Genomic DNA, 22,686 nt, shown 5'->3' with positions numbered 1-22,686 from the left:
TTAACAACTGTGAGATAATAATAATAATAAAGTTGGAAGGGACCTTGGAGGTCATCTAATCCAATCTCTGCTCTCCAATCCCTTCTCAGGCAGGAAACCCTATACCATTTCAGACAAATGGCTGTCCAATCTCTTCTTAAAAACCTCCAGTGTTGGAGCATTCATAGCTTCTGTGGCAAGAAAGATTGAAAAACGGAGCAAAATTCTCTTCACAACTGTCTCACTTAGCAACAGACATTTTTGGCTGTTGGTGTTTGATCATAAGTCAAGGACTACCTGTAGTAAGTTTCAACCATGAATCCAAAGCATTCTAGAAAGATTTTACCCTTTTCAGTTTCTTTTATTTTTTTTCTACCAAGTTTCTCATATTTGTAAAGTTTTCGTTTTTTTGAGGTAAATATGATTAGAGTGGTCTGCCTCAACACTGTTTCCACAACTATATAAATTTGACAGTACAGGTAGTCTTCAACCTAAAACAGTTCATTTAGTGACCGTTCAAAGTTACAATGATACTGAGAAAAGGGATTTATGACCGGTTTTCACATTTATGACAGTTGCAGCATCCCCATGGTCACGTGATCAAAATTTAGATGCTTGACACCTGATTCACATTTATGACAGTTGCAGCTTCCTGGGGTCATGTGATCCCTTTTTGTAACTTTCTGGCAAGCGAAGTCAATGAGGAAGCCAGATTCACTTAATAACCGTGTTACTAACTTAACAACTACAGTGATTCACTTAACAGCTATGGCAAGAAAGGTGGTAAATGGTACAGAATTCACTTAATAAATGCCAGAAATCTGGGGCTTGTTGTCATAAATTGAGGACTACCTGTATTTTTTATTATATCAATAACATTCCCATTATGTATTGAGGCTTTCTGAAGATTAAGCTCATGGTTTCTTATCTGCAATCATTTTCTGAACCTATAATTTTAAGGTACAATCATTTAAGTTATCAAGAACATTATCCTTAGTCTGTATAAAGGAAATTAGGTGTATTTTAATACATTCCCTTAATTTGATTTTCTAACTCAAAAACAGCTTGAATCTATCACTCAGGTAGATGATAACATATTCTAAATTGCTTCTGGGATAACAGTCATGTCACCTATTCCCAGTCAGCAAAGAAAAATATTCTTCAAGGCTAATAAACAAACATGCCATCTTTGAAAACTCCAATGTTTTTCTTCTGTTCTTCAGACAAAATCTGTTTCAAGAAGGGGTACAGATTCACTCTTTATGTTCCCTCAATGGACATAAACATTTATTTTAAACTAAAGTCTTTCAATTCTCCTCTCTTACGTGGAAAATGCTACAGTTATTAATACACACAATATTAAATCAATCCAGCTGAAATATATATGTATATATATAAATATATGTCTATATACATATACACACACATACACACACATACATACACACATACATACATGTCTATATACATATACACACACATACACACACACACACATACATGCAAGCATATGTATTTTCAGTTGCCTTCAAACTGTTTATCTTAGAAGAATCTAAAATAAACCACCCTCAACGGATGGAATAAATATAGCTTTTGCTTAAACATACTGCATGAAGAGAATCACCTCCTTTGATTATTGATTGATTATTGATTATAGTTAGTACTATTAATACTGGGACATTTGCTTGTTTTTTAAACTTTCAACCAGCAGAGAGCTTTTTTGAGCTTTTTCTGCATGACATTCATTTATGTCCTAGAAATAAGTTCTCATCTTTCTCCTTTGTCACCTTCTACCAAGGCTAAACACATTCCCAAGTTCACAAGACTTTGCTTCCAATCCATTCATTACTCTTTACACTTCCTCCCTAATCTGTCTTAAAATGCATTATTCATAATTAAATACAACACTGAAATTAGAAACTGACAAATGCAGAAAAAGTGAAAATATTGTTTCCAGTGATTTGGAAACTATATCAAAATTGATGTAGCCTAAAATTGTATTTGATTTTTTGGGAAATCATATCATACCAGTAATTCATATATTCTGCTTATAGTCAAGCACAATTCAAGCATTCCTGTTGCTTAGTGAATCTGAAAGTGTTTTCTGATACTACTTGCTCATATGGATGGATACCTCAGCACTCTGAACAAGCAATATTTCAGGAAAATTTCTTCCAACAACTTTCCTGAACACGAATGCTGACTCTATCTCAATACCACCCATGAGGCTCTCTACCTGTGTAATAGCAACTGTTTTGTACCAGATTACAAGTTACTATTTATATTTATATTTATTTCTTTCTGGAGGATCCACTTTTCTCAAGGAGGAACTCTGAGCAGTGTACAGTATAGAGTATAGAGCAGTGGTTCTCAACCTTTTTAATGCCGCGACCCCCAACCGGTCGTAAGTCGAGGACTACTCAACAGGTCGTAAGTCGAAGACTACTCAACTGGTGCAGCACCGTTTGCAGAATGGGATTTTGGCGGGCTCAGCAGGGCAGAGACAGCCTGGACAATTCCTATTGGCTTTTGAAAGCCAATAGAATTAGACTCTATTCAAGAGAGTCTATTTTATTGGCTTTCAAAAGCCAATAGAATAAAAGGGAGTAGCACAGCTAAGGAAAAGGGGGAAAAAATGGTGGACTGCGTTGTTTGGCGACCCCCGTGAAATGGTCGTTTGACCCCAAATGGGGTCCCGACCCACAGGTTGAGAACCACTGGTATAGAGTTTGAGGGGTCCTTAGAGCTCTCTGAGCTTTGTTTTCTTACAGTCGTTTCATTGGCTAACATTATCAGTATTAGCAAACAACTAAGCTTAGAGATATCCAAGGATCCCTCATTTCAACCTTGAGCTACAAATATTCTCCTATATTGGTACTATAGAGCTTGTACATCACAAACTCTGTCCATATTTCTAATTAATGAAATGACACGAAAATCACATGAGAACCCTAGCCTCTAGAGAGAGACTGCTCTTCATCTTGTAAGACTACATCCTATTTAAGGAATAATTTCACATTTCTTCACAATGGTACACTCTTCCCCCCTCTGCCATTTTTATTTATTTACTTATTTATTTGTTCAATCTTTTCAATTCCATTCAGTATTAGACATAGAAATTTCCTTCTCCTAAGTCTGAAGCTTAGGTTTAGAAATCTGCTTTTCTCAGCTTCTCTTTTTAATGATTTTGGCCTCAAAAGAATAAACTTTTTTTTTCAAGAGGGGTGGCTGCTCATTATACTGAATACACACTCAATTTTTGTCTAGCATTCAGAAAGTCAATTATATGATACTCAGCGCAATGCTCCAGATAATCCACAATCTCCTGCTGCCTTTTTAATCTTAATAACTTTTAAAAGGAAAAAGCACTATGATGATATTTACTTTAAAGCAATGCTATTTATTAGCAGAAGACAGGAAGTATTGATTTCCCTTGCCTTCTTATCCTCTTTCTCAACTTGCAGAGATGCCTAACTCTCTTGTGTTCAAATTTTTTTATCTTGTTGTTCTGGTCATAAGGGCTTCTTCTCATACTCAAAAGATATGGGCATAACCCTTTTCAGCTTTTATAGCTTCCACTAACGGCTGCTTGTCCAATTAGATTAGAAAACCTCACGGAAAGTACAAAGGTGTTTGTGGTTCAGCTATTAAGCTACATCACATTTCAGTTAGGGGAAATTTATATTATATTAGCTGAATCCTCTGAGAATGGGACAGCATTTAAAGGTAGGGGTTGCAAATAGAATCCACCTTGAATACAAGAGGTTGTATCATTCTGATTGTGACTTGATGTTATTTACTAGTCTGATGTTATGGTCTCTTTTTAAAAACCCAACAAAATTCTGAACTTTTAAAGTAGTCTAAACTTAAAGCTTAACACATGACCCATCCTAAATTAAAAGCCAACCCTACCTTGTTTGTAAGTCTTCCTCACAGATAACCCTGTATCTTTGTCAGTATAAAATTATGATCATTTTAAAAAAGTGCCTTTCCAAATATGGCTTCATTCAAAGGATTTGGATGAAACTGATACTTCCTATAATCATTCAGACTTTTCTTCTGAAGAAATCCACAAAAATTGTTAAATTTATGTAGTATTTTCTTCTCTGGGAGTTACCTCCTGAACTGTACATTTTTAAAGGTGACTTTTTTGAGATTTAACTTCATTTTGCTAAGCTTCTATTTCAGCTTCAGGGAATGACTAAAATGGTGAAATGCTGAATTAAGTAAGCAAGTTAATGATATACATTCTCAAGTAGAGGTAAGTTAAACATCCTTGCAAAGAGAGGTAAAACCTATAACGTTTACTTCTCCTTGCAAAGGGTGTTTAACTTACCTCTAAATGAGAATGTGTATTTTATGTCTACATTTGAAATTCAGTAAATATTTCCTGGCAGGATCTTTATTCATTAGGTTTATAAATTTTAATTTCTACAAGTAGCAATAGTAGTAGTTATAACAATAATACTAACAGTATAACAACAATAATACTAATAATTATAACAACAGCATTACTAATAATTTATATAAACAAGAAACATAAGGGGGAAGAAACCCATGTAATAAAAGTTAAGAATGACATTAAACTTTAAAACTGAAGAGCAATATAAAAGTTAAGATCATTACAAGCTTGACTGAACATAACAGGCTTTATTGCACAGTCAACTGTACCTCCCTGAAAGGGAGTTCCACCATGTTATTAACTCTACATGGCAACAAATAATAGAAGTAGCTTATTTATTTGGCTTATGCTCAATAGAAGACTGCAGAGTAGAAGCACAAGTGGCTGGAATCATCATGCTTAGCCGCAGCTTAGATGATTCTTGGACAATAACTAAGTGTTCTAAAGTATTCATCTCTATTCAAGTGGAAAGGGGGAACATGAATGCAGTGTCTAAAGTGTTAAAACATGTCTAAAACTCATTCTGGCAAGGCAGAGATCTCCTACATGTGACTTCACAAAGCAAACACCAAAACACTCATCATGGTTCTTTATACAGCAGCGAGGCATCTTTTTCACATACATCAGGCAATGCAATACAGTTGTCAAAAAGAATTTATATTGTAATGCTGTCAGGAAACAGCAGTTTTACTTAACAGCCATTCAGATTTATTGAATGAGTATTTTATATCAAGCATTCTGTTAGGTGACCTGAGAGCATATGTTGTATAGGGAGAAACAACTAAACAATATGCTGTGTGGTATGCTTGCATTAGTTTTTGAAAACAACTTTTTTTTTAATTTACAGAATGTTACTTAGAAGATCTGGAAACCACAACACCCAAAGCATGATGATATGGGGTCTGAGGCTTTTTTAGTTCTTACTCTACTTTAAAAAGCACAATAAAAATTCAGATGTAGATGGCTATAATATGAATATGTTGTTTGATCTACCAAACCGTGTGTTACCTAAGAAAAATGCTATGATAAAAGAAAATAGCAGGCAGATTTGCAAAATTACAACTGATTTTCATAAAATACCGACTCGGGAGGGAGAACTAAAAACACTTATGTATTCATTTTTCGTAACTAGCATTTCATCACAGCTGTACATTTTTGTTTCTAGCATATACAGAAAATAGCATAATCTGGCAAAGATAGGAAAAATCCCAATTAATTTTTCCCCTCTGAAATACAACATTACTTCTACAGTAGCAACTAAACTTTAACCTCTTGAGTCAATTGTTGAGGAACTTTAAGAAGTTTGAAAATGATAGCTAAAGTGCAAATTGGTATAGATTAGAAAAACAACTGCATATGACTGCTTCAAAAAATGAGGATGAGAGATATCATATCATATGCGCGCAGACAGAAACAGAGAGTTGTAAACAAATGTGGGCAAAAAAAAAAGTAAGGCAAAGTGATATTGAGGGAGATAAAAATTATTTATCAAGTGGAGAGCGAGAGCCGAACAAAAACCCTTAGATGTCTATGGAGGTTCTCAGTCATCCATGTCATGGTTGTCTCAAAGGTGCTTTTTCAAGAGGCAACTGGACTTTCTTGTTTTTCTTTGAAGATTTTTCGCTTCTCATCCAAGAAGCTTCTTCAGCTCAGAGTCAGAGCTGAAGAAGCTTCTTGGACGAGAAGGTGAAAAATCTTCAAAGGCGAAAGAGCTTCCGGTCTGAGGCGACGGCGATGGCAGCTAGCTTTTAGCCGTCCAGCTGGGGAAGTGTCAGAGCCGCGGAGCGCAGCGTGCATCAGCTGGCCCGCGGCTCGGAAATCCCTTCCCGGGCAAAGGGAAGGGACAGAGAGTGCAGGGATAGAGGTAGAACCCCTGAACCCCCTCTGGATTTGTTTCTAGAGGGGTGAAAGGAGTGTTCCCTCGGAGCTCCTGCTGATCTCCGCCTCCCAGCTGTTTTTGCTTCCTAGGAAGCAAAAGAAACCGCCGCTTCTATCTCCGTGTTTATAGCATTCTGGTGAGTAATTTTTAAACGGACGGAGCAGTTTAAAGGATTTTTTGTTATAATTTAGGTGTTTAATTTTTTTATTTTTTGATTTCTACTATTATTCCTCCCTTTTTTTTTGTTGTTATATTAGTGAAAGGATTTAAGATGGCGCTTTGAAAGTGTCGGAGTTTTTTTTTCCTTTCTCTTTTGTTTTACTTTCCCTTTTTAAGGATTGGTTTTTGCCTTTACTTTTGTTTTTGGTTTAGAATTTTTTCTTTTGAATTGTTTGCTCTTTTATTTTTTTATTTTTTGGATTAACTCTGGACTTTCAAGGACTATAGTTTGTCTCTTTTTAAAAAAATTTTTCTTTTTTTTTTCCCTTCTCCCTTCCTGGCTGGAGGGGAAAGGGAAGTGACAATTGTGCTTTTTAAAATGGCTTCAAAGAGGCAGCAGCCTTCCTCAATATCTAAGGTTATTTCTTCTCCTATAACTTCCACTGCACAGCTACAACAACAATCTAAACATGTACCACCGGCTCAGCCACCACCCTCCCCTCCTCTATCTGGACTTTCAGCACAAGAGGTTAGAGGCATAATGGGAGAGATTGTAGTTCAAATGAGAGAGGAAATGAATCAATTTGTCTCACAGATTAAATCAGAAATTAAATCTGATCTCAAAGAAGAGATAACGGGGATAAAGACTAAATTGCAAGAAAACAATAATGAATTACGACAAGATATACTGGCAGCTGTTTCAGGTTTGGCTACTGTGGTGGTTAAGCTCGATGCAAGGCTTGAGGAAGTGGAAGACAAAGTTGACTCTTTGGATGACAAAATTCAAGATGTGGAAAGGAAGGTGGACTCCTCACAAGAAGATATTTTGATGTTTCAGTACAGACAAATGGAGTATGCTCTGAGGATCAGAGGCCTCAAGGAAGATGTGAATCAAGATCTGGTGGAGGTGGTCCTTACTGATCTGGCGCTGGCCTTGGATATGGATAAAGGAGAATTACAGAGAGAAGTGGAAAAAATTTATAGGCTCAACTCCTGGATTGCTAAGCAGAAGAACTTGCCTAGAGATGTGGTGATTTATTTTACAAAGAAGTCCCTGCGGAATGAGATTATACAAGCTTTTTACAATAAAAGATTTCAGATTGCTGCCCAAGATGTCATCATTCTAAAGGAAATCCCATCCAAAATTTTAAGAAGCAGGAAAGACTTTGCTTTTTTAACCAATGAGCTTAAAGCTAGATCGATGCCATTTAGATGGGAAATTCCGATGGGTATTGTTTTGAGCCATGCTGGGACACGCTACAGATTGAACACAGTTGATAAAGCTAGAGACTTTTATACTTCGGTCCTGGGTGCAGGCTCAACTTCATCTGGTCGGAAATCTTTGAGTGGCAAGGAAGTTGAGCAGCAATCTGAGGCATTAGATTTGGTTTCCGCTGGGATGATAGAAGCTGTAAAGCAACGCCAGACGGAGGTTAAAGAGCAGAGGATGACCCGTGCAGCCTATAAGCGTAAAGAGAAGGAGCAACGTAAAAAAGAGCCTAAAGAGAGTTCTCCTGGAAGTGCATCACCGCCGGTGGGAGGAGCAAGACCCAAGAGTTATGCAACACACGCAGCTCTTTCAGAGTTTGATGGTGTCTTCTCCAGGCTGCGTGCCAAGGGAGATGGCAAAGTTTTTGACCTGGAATGTTAATGGATTGAATTCTCCTCAGAAACGCAAAAAAATCTTTTATTATTTGAAGCAACATACTAATGATGTTATTTGCTTACAGGAAACTCATATTTTACTTAAAGATCAGAAATATTTAGTTAATGCTCGTTTGGGATCTCATTTTATATCTTCTGCTCCTGGGAAGAAAGGGGGAGTTGTTATATATGTTAAACAAAACCTACCAGCTTGTCTGGTAGAATCAGATCCCCAGGGGAGATATGTGATGATTGAACTTGGTATTTATGGTAAGAAAATACTTATAGTTGGACTTTACGCTCCAAATCAACAACAGGAACAATTTTATAAGCAGTTACATCAAAAAATAACATTGTTTGATTATAGATCAGTGGTATTAATGGGTGATTGGAATGGTGTCCTAGATACACAAAGGGACAAGAAAGGTTCCTCTCCTTTTCTCAAACAAGCAAGGCTACCTAAAGCCTTTTTTGATATGAAAGAAGACTGGGAATTAAGGGATTATTGGCGGGAACGTAACCAAGAGGAGAGAGACTTTACTTTTTTTTCTGATAGACACCAATCTTTTTCAAGAATTGACTTTTTCTTGATTACCACGGACTTGTATAATAAAGTAAAGAATGTAAAGATTTTTCCTAGATCACTGACGGATCATAGTCCAGTTTGGATGGAGCTGATTCAAGAGAAAGAGGAAAGAAGATCCTGGAGAGTTAATGAAAATTTGTTTAGACAAGAGAAGAATGTTCAAAAATTAAAGGAGTCTTTAAAGGACTATTTTGCTTTGAATATGTACAAGGGGACTTCAATGTCAATGGTATGGGATGCAGGTAAAGCATTTATGCGCGGTGTTTTGATAAAAATGAATAATTCTTATAAGCGAAATCAGATTCAGAAACGTAGAGAACTTGAGGATGAAATTAAATTAAAAGAAAGGGCTTTGATTCTAAATCCTTCTGATGAAAGTACTAAAGAATCTGTAAAGTTATTAAGGTCACAATTTAATATGTTGATAGCAGATCAAGCTGCAACCAACTTATTATTTATGAAACAAAATACATTTTGTAATGCTAATAAGCCGGGGAGATGGTTGGCTTATCAATTAAGAAAGAAACAGAGACAGAGAATAATAGAGAAAATAAATTACAAGGGTAAACTAGTTTCTCAGAAGGAATTAATTAAAAAATCTTTTTTGGATTATTATCAAAACTTATATAAATCTACTAATGTACAATTGTTAGATATAAATAAATATTTAGCTGAGGCAAGTTTTCCTAAATTGACTGAGGATCAGAAATATGAAATTAATGGCTTAATTACTAAGGAGGAAATTGCCTCAGCAATTCAACAATTGAAACTAGGGAAAGCACCGGGTACGGATGGGTTAACAGCTGTTTATTATAAAGCTTTAATGGAGGAGATGATCCAACCATTAAATGATCTTTTTAATGGTATCTTACAGGGTTTAGAGATTCCTCCTTCATGGCGTAGTGCTTTATATCATTGATTCCAAAGGAGGATCAAGATCTTACTTTACCAAAAAATTATAGGCCTATATCTCTTTTAAATGTGGATTACAAGATATTTGTAAAAATCTTAGTAAATAGGCTTATGAGGGTTGTGCATCACCTTGTGCATAAAGATCAATCTGGGTTCATAACTGGAAGGTACATGAAAAATAATGTCAGACAAATTATTAATCTATTAGAATACTTAGATAAGAACAACCAAGTTCCTGCAGGGCTCATATTTTTAGATGCTGAAAAAGCATTTGACCAATTGAATTGGCATTTTATGCTAAGAGTAATGGAAGAAATGAATTTTGGTGAAAACATATTACAAGCCCTTAAGGTAATATATCAAAAACAAACAGCACAACTTATTGTTAATGGAGGTTTGTCGGAGGTTTTCACAATAGAGAAAGGTACTAGACAGGGGTGTCCTTTATCGCCATTGTTGTTTGTTTTAACATTGGAAATATTATTGATTAAAATTCGAGAGTCTCAGGAAATTAAAGGAATATATGTTAATAAAAAAGAATATAAGTTAAGAGCTTTTGCGGATGACTTGGTTGTTACTTTGTCGCAACCTGATTATTCTGTAGTAAACTTATTACAGTTGATTCATCATTATGGCTTGGTCTCGGGTTTCAAGATTAATGTAAATAAGACCAAAATTTTACCTAAAAATATGTCTAGTCAGGAGAAGCAGACTTTGACTAACCTGACGGGTTTTGAGATTGTTAATAAGGTAAAATATTTGGGGGTGATGTTGTCTGTTTCTAATGTAAAATTATTTAAAAATAATTATGAAAGGTTGTGGGTCAGGGTACAGAAGGACTTGAAGAACTGGGAAAAGTTGCAATTATCCCTCATGGGAAGAATTGCAGTGATAAAAATGAATATTTTACCCAAGTTTCTTTTTCTGTTTCAAATGTTACCAATTTTGAAAAATGAGATTAATTTAAATGAGTGGCAGAAGGGTCTTAATAAATTTATCTGGGCAGGGAAAAAGCCAAGGGTTAAGTTTAAAATTATGCAAGACTTCCGTGAGAGGGGTGGACTTAAGGTACCAAATTTGAAATTATATTATGATGCGGTGGTTTTAACACTAATCAGTGATTGGGTAAATTTGACAAACTCTGAGATACTTTATCTAGAGGGATGGGACTTACTTTATGGGTGGCATGCCTATTTAATATTCAATAAAAAAATGGATTGGACTTTTAAATCTCATATCTTAAGAATCTCTTTACTTAGGATTTGGAGAAAATATTATAAAAGTGATTTCAAAGTACCATTATGGGCTATACCTTGGCATGCGATAGAAGCAATAAAAAGAGGGGTTAAAATGGATATGGTGTCCTACAGACAGTTACTCAAATGGGATGGACAAAACTGGCAATTAAAATCAAGGGAAGAGTTAGCACAAGAAAACTTTATTTATTCTTGGTTCCAATATAGGCAATTATTAGACAGATGGAAGATGGATTGTAAGGTGGGTTTTCTTAGAGAAGATGAAAATCTTATTAAGCAAGTGAAGGATTCAAGACAAACCCACATTAAGAGAATTTATGCGGTTTTAGTTGAATTGGATTCAGAAACGGAACTAATTAAAGATTGTATGATAAGATGGGCGCAGAATTTTGGTGAGCCAGTTTCATTGGACACCTGGGAAAAAATTTGGGTGAGAAATGTCAAATTTACACAAGCACAGAATTTAAGGGAGAATTTTTATAAAATGTTTTATAGATGGCACCTTGATCCACAAAAAATGTCTTATATGTACCCTGACGTGCAACCCAAATGTTGGAGATGTGGTTATAAGGAGGCTTCCTATTATCATATTTGGTGGTCATGCAGAGAGATAAAAGCATTTTGGATCAAAGTATGGTGGAATATCCAGAGAATTTTTAGAAGGAGGGTAAAATTTACTCCGCAATTATTTTTGTTAGGTATTGTTACAGATTGTGATACAAAGGAGGTTGTATTGATGTTAAATTTGATTACAGCCGCTAGGCTGTTAGTAGGACAATATTGGAAGAAGGAATCCTTGCCTACATTGCAGGAATGGTTTCTTAAAGTAGCTTATCTGGCGGAAATGGCAAAGATTTCGGCTTTCTTAAAGCAACAAACGCAAGAGAAGTTTCTTGCTGTTTGGGACAAATGGATAAAATTTATACAATTTAGATTGGGTATACAAAAATATTATATAGTTTTTTCATAAGTTTTATTTTTATATATATTATAGATAATTTTTTTATATATATAAATATAAAGTTCTTAATTTAATTTTTATTTTTACTTTTTAAGCCTATATTCTGCTCTGGGAAGCTCAGGGGGGGGGAAGGGAGGGGGGGGTTTTTGGGAGGGGTGGGGGGGTTTTTTTTTTTCTATATATGTATTGTTTAGTTTTATTTTTTTGTATATGTTGTCTCTTGTTTTGTATTCTTTTTTCTTTTTTGTAAAATTTATAAAACTTTTAATAAAAAAAAAAAAATCTTCAAAGGAAAACAAGAAAGTCCAGTTGCACCTTGAAAAAGCACCTTCGAGACAAAAAAAAAAAACCTCAGAGTGAATAGAATTAGAAGTAAAAATGATTAACTGATCTGTGATGAAACTGAAGTGAAGGCACGTTGGTAGGAGTGTTTTATTTATTTTAAAGGGAGTCTTATTCTAAACTGCAACTCTACAAATTAATTGTAGAGGCCATAGGGAATGTCCATGAAAACAGGAAAAGAGCTGCTACCAAGGCAATGGTCAGATAAGCAGAGCCTGAGTTTGTTCCAAGAAAATGCAGGTAGTCCTCAACTTACAACAGTTCATTTAGTGACTGTTCAAAGTTACACCATCACAGAAAAAAGTGACTTATGATCATTTTTCACACTTACAACCACTGTAGCATCCCCATGGTCACCCAATCCAAATTCAGGCATTCAGCAACTGACTCATATTTATAATGGTTGCTGTGTCCTGGAGTGTCATGTAAATCTTCTTTTGCCACCTTCTGACAAGCAAAGTCAATGGGGGAAGCCAGATTCACTTAACAACCGTGTTACTAACTTAACAACTGCAGTGATTCACTTGACAACTGTGGCAAGAAAGGTTGTAAAATGGGGCAAAATTCACTTAACAAATGTTTCACTTAGCAACAGAAATGTTGGGCTCAATTGTGGCCATAAATCGAGGACTACCTCTAATATGAGATGTCTTAGACAAACCCTGCCCAGTTCATACATCGATAAGTGATGGGGTGGGCGGGGCAATGCAATTCAGACTTCAAAATTTTGTTATCACAGCTGTTACAATGAAGTAGTCCTGACCTACGTGGCATTGATTTTTCAGCTTGGCCTGCCTCATGATGATGAAAATAAAAACAATAAAATCAAAACAGTTGCAATAAAATCTCCTTCAACCTTGGGGCACATTGTCTCGCACATCAATGTTCTGTATTATTGGGCTTCATCTTCATTCTATCCCAAAGCTTGTGGGAAAAGCCATGCCTTCAAGACCTTCCAGTGAGCTGGAGGAGTTAAGAACTCGGAGGATCCACAGGGCAGCACAGCTATGGAGAAGGCGAGCCGCCTTTGCCCCTTGACAACATTTAAACAAAGGGACCTGGAATGAGCCCATCCTATCTGATGTGGTGGGATGGGCAGAAAGACTCAGGGAGATAAATCTATAAATGCTAGTATTTAAGAAAAAAATCAATGGAAAGAAAGTCACAAATGCCATGAAAATGCATGGTGGTTTTGGAGCAATGTTAAAATATAGATTCTTGCTACTTGTTCAATGTATGGTGAAGACTCAATCTGCGCCCAACGACTGGAAGAATGCTATACTATACTTTTCCCTATGTAAAGAGAATTATGGCAAGAGAGAGCACAAAAATCTTTGGGAGATTAGTTTGTTAAATGGACCTCAGAAGCGATAGAATTCTGTATGAAGTAATATAAGAAGTAACAATATTCCAAAATTGGGAAGGGAAGTACAATTTTATGCCAGATGGGAAGATGTAGGCCTGATATTTTTCCTTCAGCAAATTAGCAAGAAATGTGTAAAAATAAGAAGGGACTTTTATTGCTTGTTCACTAAAATCAAAGGTACAAGTACAGATTGAGAAAGACCTGGCTTAAAAACAGTAACTGCGAGAGGGACCTTGGAGTCCTAATGGAAGATCACTTAACCATGAACCAGTTTATACAATCCTGGGTTGTATAAACAGAGGCATAGAATCAAGATCACGCGAGGTATTAGTACCGCTTTATAAAATCCTAGTAAGACCACACTTGGAATACTGCAGCCAATTTTGGTCACCATATCACAAAAAAGATGTTGAGAGTTTGGAAAAAATCCAGAGAACAGCAACTAAGATGATCAAAGGCCTGGAGACTAAAATATAAGAAGAATGGCTGCAGAACTTGGGTTTGGCTAGTCTAAAGAAAAAAAGAAATAGGGGAGACATGATAGCAGTATTCCAGTATTTGAGGGGCTGCCACAAAGAAGAGGCGGTCACATTAATCAGCAAAGCACCAGAGGGCAAGACAAGAAACAATGGTTGGAAACTGACCAAAGAGAAAAGCAACCTGGAATTAAGGAGAAACTTCCTAACAGTGAGGACAATTAACCAGTGGAACAGCTTGTCCCCAGAAATCGTGGGCTCTCCATCACTGGAGATTTTTAAGAAGAGGCTAGACAGTCACTTGTCTGAGATGGTATAGGTTCTCCTGCTTGAGCAGGGGACTGGACTAGAAGACTTCCAAGGTCCCTTTCTGATTCTGTTCTGTTCTGTTCTATTCTATTCTATTATTTGGAGAAAAAATGATACAGTAAATAGGCTTGAAATACAAAATGTTTTGCACAAATGTGGACTTGAAGATTAGTTGCTGAATGTGATAAAACCACATCCAGATAGTCCTCAACTTATAACAGTTTGTTCAAAGTTACAAGGGCACTGAAAAAAGTGAGCTATGACTGTTTTTTCACACATATGACCATTGCCGTATCCCCATGGTCACATGATCCAAAGTTCAGACATTTGTCAACTGGCTCTTATTTATGATGGTTGCAGTGTAGGGACTTGTGATCTTTGAGACCTTCTGGCAAACAAAGCCAATGGGGAAACCAAATTCACTTTACAACTGTGTAACTAACTTAAAATACTGGAAAAAACCCAGATCTGTGAACATCTACAAACAAATAAAGTTGTAACTAGTAGCCAGCACAGGTTTGTTAAAATAGATTTTATTTATTTATTTATTTATGAGACTTATATACCGCTTTAAGTGCAAGCACTCTCTAAGCGGTGTACACCAGTAAGCAATGTATATATATATTTACATTGCCCCCAACAATCTGGGTCCTCATTTTACCTACCCCGGAAGGATGCGAAATGATGTGGACATAGTATACTTGGACTTCACCAAGGCATTTGACAAAGTAGACCACAATCTACTTCTTGCTAAACTAGAAAAATGTGGGATAGATAACATCACCACCAGATGGATTTGTAACTGGCTGACAAACTGTACTCAACAAGTAGCCCTTAATGGTACTATATCTACATGGAGGGAAGTGAACAGTGGGGTACTGCAAGGTTCTGTCTTAGGCTCAATACTCTTCAATATCTTCATAAATGACTTAGATGAGCGAATAGAAGGGGAACTCATCAAATTTGCAGATGACACTAAGCTAGCAGGAATAGCCAACACCCCAGAAGACAAGCTCAGGATCCAAAAAGATCTTGACAGACTTGAACAATGGGCTCTATCCAACAACATGAAATTTAATGTGGAGAAAAGCAAAGTTTTACACTTAGGCAGGAAAACCAAAGGTACAAGTACAGAAACAAACCTGGCTCAAAAACAGTAACTGTGAAAGGGACCTTGGAGTCCTACTGGACGATTACTTACATGAGCCAGCAGTGTGCGGCAGCAGCCAAAAAAAGCTAACACAATCCTTGGTTGTATAAACAGAGGCATAGAATCAAAATCTCGTGAAGTATTAGTACTGCTTTATAAAGCCTTAATAAGACCACACCTGGAGTATGGCATCCAGTTTTGGTCACCACATTACAAAAAAGATGTTGAGACTTTGGAAAAAATGCAAAGAACAGCAACTAAGATGATTAAGGGCTTAAAGACTAAAATATATGAAGACCGGTTGCAGGAATTGAGTATGGCCAGTCTAGAGAAAAGAAGGACTAGGAATGACATGATAGCAGTGTTCCAGTATTTGAGGGGCTGCCACAAAGAAGATGGGGGTCAACTTATTTTCCAAAGCACCAGAAGGCAAGACAAGAAACAATGGATGCAAACTAATCAAGGAGAGAAGCAACCTAGAACTAAAGAGAAACTTCCTAACAATCAACACAATTAACCAGTGTACAGCTTGTCTTCAGAAGTTGTCTGAAAGCGTTTAGGATCTCCTGCTTGAGCAGGGGTTTGTACTAGAAGACCTCCAAGGTCCCTTCCAGCTCTATTCTGATTGACTGAGTGATCAACTGCACTGATTCACTTAACAACTGCGGCAAGAAAGATTTGTAAAATGGGGCAAAACTCACTTAACTGTCTCACTTAGCAATAGCATTTTTTGGCTCAATTGTAGTTGTAAGTCAAGGACTACCTATATAATGAAATTAAAACATGCAGAACAATGAATTATATCCTTGGTGAATGGTTTAATACTGAAAGGAGTAGGGCAATGGGTGTGTGTTGTGTATAGTATGTGGTCTGCTGCATGAATATTTTTCAAAGTAAGTGAAAGTGGCTATGTATGTTAATGAGGTTTTGTACAGTTTGTTACTGGATGTGAGAGATAGCTATGTCAGGAGATTGAATGCAATAGGAATGGGTACTTAAGAACTGTGTGTGGCAAAACAAGAAACGATGGGGTCAGGAGTGAATGGGTTCTGGATGAATGTGAATACAAAAGTGAATGATCTTGTATGAAAGAAGTATATTGAGCAGGTTGGTGATGTAGAGAGAACAAATGAGGATCAAATCACAAAACAAATATATAAAGGGAGAGTGAATAGGTCAAGAGGGGGTGAACCAAGAAACTCATGGTGGTTGGAACTGATGAGATTCTGAACAAGGGAGAGTTGAGAAGTTTAAAGAATAAAAGACAATATATGAAGTGGTGTATGGATGGAGCAGGAGCAACAATGGCTTGCCACGGTAACGACAGCCAGTTTGGTCTAAATGTCACCAGGCTAGAAAACGAGAGACCATGAGCTCAAGTCTCACCTTAGCCATGAAAGCCAGCTGGGTGACTTTGAGCCAATCAAACTTTCTCAACCTAAACCATCTCACAGGGTTGTTGTTGTGGGGAAAATAGAGAGAAAAGAGAAAGATGGGTTGGATATATTTGCAACCTCGGGTTATTTGTAAAAATAATATTTTTTTAAAAAAAGTACAAGATAGGTATAGTTAATGGTGCTGTTGTAAACTAGATTATGCTATGTTTCTTTTTTCCCCCTTTTTCTTTCTTTTAATTGCTTTGGCTAACTACTTCTTATTCCCTTTTTTGTGCTTATAACATTGTTTATCTAAAAGGGAGTAAGTAGGGCTTTGTACTTTAATGTTGTAGGATGCTACATATAAGCAAAATAACACCAGAAAAAAAGATGGGAAAATAACAAACTGAAAAGCAGAGCTGTATAATTATATATGAGTTAGTTTATTTTGATCACAAGCCTCTTAGAAAAAAAAGCTTTGGTGTCCTGAATACTTCCAACATATTTTACTCTTCTAATTCTCTTCCAGTGCCCTAGATTAATCAAAGCTGTAACCCCTGTTGTCTTTGCAGTACAATTCAGAATGTGCCCCTGGCCAAGAATGACGGAAAAGTCAACAGGAATTAAATTTCAGTGCAACTGTTTACTCTACTGTGGCCTGCACTTATTGAAATGTTATCCGTGGTTTTGTGTGACTACTGCAGAAAGGAATTCAGCATGCTTGTGATATTTTTAATGATTGCATTCTCACCTAAAAAAAAATCTACAAGAAGAAAACAACTGTACATTGAATTTAGTATCATGAAAAACTCAAGCCTCTAAATGTAGGGGATTTATGTTAAAATGTTTTTTTCCAGGGAAAAAAAAACAAGTTTGTCATAGCTTTTTTTTCTACCACACAACAATCTGCTGACAAGATCATCATGCACACTAAAATGACTCCACAGCTGTCAAAGTCTTCAAGACTATTCCAAACTCCAGACCAAGGTTTTTTTTTTAAGTAGAATTAACATTTGCATCTTTTCACAGATACTACATATTATATATATATTCCCATGTTATGCAGTGCCAGTACTATTCAACAGAATTTTTAAAATTAAGTGTCTCTGTGTTAAACTTGCAATGATACTGCTGTTAGCCTGACCTATTCTTCTCATACAAGCAAGTATTCAAATAATTCATACTCAAAACTGTTTTGTTCAGTCAAGGACTAACACAGAAAATAAATGGAATATCTAGCAATAAACGTAATTTAATTGTTGGAAATCAATAAATACAAATGCTTACTCATGAGGATTAAAGTAGGCATCCTGTTGTACTCTTAGAGGAAACCACCTCCTCCATTAGCAAAGTAAAGAGCACCTGATTATCAATACTGAATGATTACACAATTCAAATTGCAATAATTTCCTTTTTCTATAATCAATGCTACACTTTGGGGGAAAATAAGAACACATCTGGAACACCTGTATTATTAATGAAGATTTATGAAATTATCAGTCATGCTATCTTACTCAAGCCTCGTAGTTAGTGCAGGAGTCCCAATACCTGGGTTGCAGACCCACACTAATCTGCGGCATGTCAGAAACCGGACTGCACAAACGAGCGAAGCCCCACCTGCTCATGCAAGGGACGCAAAGAGCGCGTGAAACCAGGCTCCCTCTGGTCTGCAGAAAAACCTCTCTCCACAGAACCGGTCTCCGGCGATTGGGGGCTGCTGGTTTAGTGCTTCTTATACCAGAGATATTCGGTTCACTATTAAAGCGAAGAAATCTACTTAGGCTTATTTCTACCAGTGAAATGTTGGTAGCGCAGGAGTTGATATGATACAGTTCCTTCTCTTTAAGGTTATGCTTTACTTCTGCAGAATGCCAATCAACTAATATCATATAAATGCATGCTTTAAAGTATTTATTTGCTAGAAAATACCACGGCATTTTTATGATGTGAAAAAATCCATCAACCTTTATTTCTGTATACAAGAATCTTTCAAAGTTGGTAAAATATTAGTAGTATATTTTACAGTACCTGCTGTTGCTGAAGATGGGCAAAATCCGCAGCACTAATTTCCACCGAAGGTGTCTCTCCGTTGGGTCTTACTTCGCGTAGGGTGCAATCTAGTAGGGAGTTGACAGTGCTTGCTCCATTCTGAAGGGCTGAACCGTTACTTTTTGTCTCAGTTCCAGATTCTTGCATCATGACTCAAAAACCTGTAATAATTTAATGGAAGAAAGAAAAAAAATAAAGTAGTTGGTAAAACACTTCACTTGCTTTACAGCTTAGTACAATTAAAAATATTTGCTCCCTCTCTTCAAATGATTTATATTTTCATTATTAGTTCAGGCACGAGTTACATTGATCTATTGGCAATTTTGCAACATTTTAAAAATGTATTATTGATCTAAACATGGCAATATTTGTTCAACAAGTTCCTTTTCTGTCAGAGTGAAATCAGGCGCAGAGGCACAATCACAAATACATTAGGATTTACAATTCAGTTGCTTTAATAATACTTCAATATTTTACTTGAATTGTGTAAGACCGTTTTAATAGTATATTATGCTTCATTTTTTTAAATACAGGTAGTTGACTTATAATAGCTCATTTAGCGATCGTTCGACGTTACAATGGGATTGAACAAAGTGACTTATGACCATTTTTCACACTTATGACCGTTGTAGCATGCCAATGGTCACGTGATCAAAATTCAGATGCTTGGGAACTGACTCATATTTATGACAGTTGCAGTGTCCTGGGGTCACATGATCCCCTTTTGCAACCTTTTGACAAAGAAAGTTGATGGAGAAGCTAGATTCACTTAACAACTGTGTTACTAACTTAACTAACTTCCTAGATAACCACAGTATAGATACCTCTCTAGTTGTTCCCTCAAGACCAGTAAAATAAAAGCAAGGGACCTCTATAGATGCAACTCCGTACAATCAGTAAGGGATCCACTGACAATTTTCAAGGCATGGTGTATTCAACAGATTTATGAACTCTTGAATTACGTTCTGGAATTTCCACGTTACTCAAAAACACAAAATAGCTTATAATTTAAATTATAATTATGTTTTTTTAGAAAATATATTTATGTGTGTATATTGTTTTTCTCTTCACATAAGACTACCAAAATGTCCAGCTAGGGAAGAAAAATACAAATGAGGAATTTCAATAATAACAATTGAAGTATATGTGAGTGCTCTTTAGGTAAGCAATCACAGTCCTCCTCCCACCCTTCTCATCAGACTGTCCACAAAAACAGAATATTTATTCATCCAAGGCTACACCGTAACAAGACATGTGAATGTACAACTGTAAAATCTTTATATAATGTAATGCAAGTTTCACCCCAAAGTGAATTACGTCTGGTACTATAAAAACAGTTTTAATTTTAAAAAAAAAAAAAGTTGGTAGAGGGAAAACATTTGTGAAATTGCTAACAATTGTGGGTACAGGTAAAATACAGGTATAAAGTAACATTTTACTCAAATTAAATTTTCTTTTCTTGGCAACAGTAGAGAAATGATTTGCCACTGTCTTTTTCTCAGATATTTTGATTTCAAAATGTGGTCTACAGCTCTGGATTTCTGATGGGTCTCCTATCCAAATATTAATGAAATCATATTACACTTATGTTTTTGAGATAAGGCAAATTTGACTAATTGCTCTCATTGCTCTGACAAAAATAAATATGTTAGAGAATGAACAGGATGTGAAAGAAAGAATTGATGTTTTTCTTGGTTGCACGTCTTGGTTGTCAAAGAATAAGAAAGAATGGATTATTTTTAATTGAAATCGCTTCTTGGCATAGGATTTTCCCATCAAACATATGTTTTGTTATATTTATGTTTGCAAAAATTTAAATTCTGAACTATAAATTCTGATACAATAAATCTTTTTCAGGGAATTCAAAGCAATATCTCCTTTTTTCATCTTCCTGAATGATTCAAACTAACAGGTAAAAACAAGTTTTATTCTCGAACAGTTAAATTATGTTTGACCAAGTCAAGAAGATATAAATTAATTTGGTTGATCAATCATTTATATCAAGCAGAATAAATGTCCTTAAAGAGGTTGCCCAATCATTTAAGAATGTTTAATTTAAACATAAATTTATGCAGAATATTTCTATTTCTATGAAAAAAATACAAAAATTCATCTAAAGCAAATTATTTAATAGCATTACGTAGTAAAGAAATATTTAACTATCTCTGCCAGAAAAAAGCTACCCAAAATTGCTTTGGATAGTGAGATGGGCAAGCATATAAATTTAATAATAATAAATCTGTTAGTCATGATCCAAAAATTTACTCTTCATTTTAAAATAACCCTCATTTGGCTAACCAATGGGTAGTAGCCACAGTGTTAGCCATGGTCAGGTCATTACTAGAAGACAATATTTGTAGCTCTGGGTTGAACTAAGGGTTCTTTTGTGCTCTCTGAGATTGGTTGTTTTCTTGCAGACATTTCATTACCCAACTAGGTAACAACATTAGTGCTAAAAGGGACCAATGTTATTTAGTTTGGTAATGAAACATCTTCCAAAAACAACTAAGCTCAGACAGCACCAAGGGCCCCACACAGTGGTGGAATTCAGCCAGTTTGTACCAGTTCGGCTGAACCGGTAGCTAATTTTTTGTTGCCCAGGCCCAGAACGGAATTCTGGAAGTGGCATCCACACAGAGAACCAGTTGTTCATGTATTTGAATCCCAACACTGGGATTCCCACAGGTCATGTTATCACTTCTCAGACATCTAGTTTCTACGAAGGTAGAAGTAGACAGAAAGCGGGGAGTGTTCTAGAGGCTAAAAAAACTCAAGATGACAGCCACAACAACATAATCAAACACTTTTTGGATTCTCCCCTTCCCTTTTTCTTCTGCAACAAGCAATTACTGAATGATAACTAAGCATTAACTATTGGTTTGAACTGTATACTGTCCCCATCCTATCATTAACAATCATTTTTGTTAGAGCTGTCTCCAATAGTACAAAATGTGTTCAGAAATAATAATAATAATGATAATAATAATAATAATTTCCTCTGTCAACAATACTGAATAACTCAGGACATGGCTATCAAACATCAAAAACATCTGCCAGACTATCCCACCTCCTTTATATGGATGATCTGAAGCTGTATGGAAAAACATCATCTGAAATAGAATCGCTGCTCAACACTGTCCGTATATATAGCCAAGATATTGTAATGGAGTTTGGCGTGGACAAATGTGCCACACTTACTATCAAACAAGGAAAAATAGTGAAAACTGAAGGAATCAAGATGCCCCACGAAAATAACATTAAGAGTCTGGATGAGGAAGAATACTACAAATACTTGGGTATCCTTCAAGCTGACAACATCAAGCACAATGAAGTCAAGAAAAAGATTAGAGGTGAATACATCAAGAGAGTGAAGAAGATCTTAAAATCCAAACTCAAAGGAGGAAATACCATAAAGGCAATCAACACCTGGGCAATCCCAGTCATTAGGTACACAGCTGGAATAGTGGACTGGACTCAAGCAGAACTAAAAGCAATGGATAGGCAGACCGGAAAAATAATGACAATGAATCATGCCCTTCATCCACGCAGTGGCATTGATAGACTTTATCTACCAAGGCAAATAGGTGGGCGTGGAATGATACAAGTACATCAGATGGTTGAAGAAGAAAAAATGGCTTTGGAAGAATATCTGAAGAACAATGATGAAGATGCACTGAAATTAGTATATCAGGAAGGCTTACTAACCACTGGAGAGACCAAACTGGCCTACAAGAAAGACCAAATGAAGAACAGAATAGAGGCATGGGAAGACAAAGCATTACATGGCCAATACATGAAAAAAATAGCTGGGAAAGCAGATAATAATAAAACCTGGCAATG

At 36.1% G+C, this 22,686-nt stretch overlaps 1 protein-coding gene across 12 annotated transcripts in view; it reads right to left on the bottom strand.

Annotated features, from left to right (window-relative positions):
* The window catches only part of FOXP1 (forkhead box P1), a 666,111-nt gene that overhangs the window by 242,470 nt on the left and 400,955 nt on the right, over window positions 1-22,686 (bottom strand). For 11 of the 12 annotated variants that reach the window (XM_039330816.1, XM_039330828.1, XM_039330827.1 and 8 more), the window contains one exon: window positions 18,826-19,007. In XM_039330816.1, the coding sequence (XP_039186750.1) occupies window positions 18,826-18,996 (171 nt within the window). In that variant the 5' untranslated portion in view covers window positions 18,997-19,007. Of the gene's footprint in view, window positions 1-18,825; window positions 19,008-22,686 lie in introns of those variants that run through there. The other variant, XM_039330826.1, reaches the window with a different exon arrangement.

The sequence above is a fragment of the Crotalus tigris genome, unplaced genomic scaffold (genome assembly GCF_016545835.1).
Source record: "Crotalus tigris isolate CLP2741 ecotype Arizona unplaced genomic scaffold, ASM1654583v1 scf7180000024432.2438137, whole genome shotgun sequence".
NCBI classification, from domain to species: Eukaryota; Metazoa; Chordata; class Lepidosauria; order Squamata; family Viperidae; genus Crotalus; species Crotalus tigris.
The sequence above is the reverse complement of the archived record's forward strand: the minus strand, read 5'-3'. Positions and strand labels throughout refer to the sequence as shown.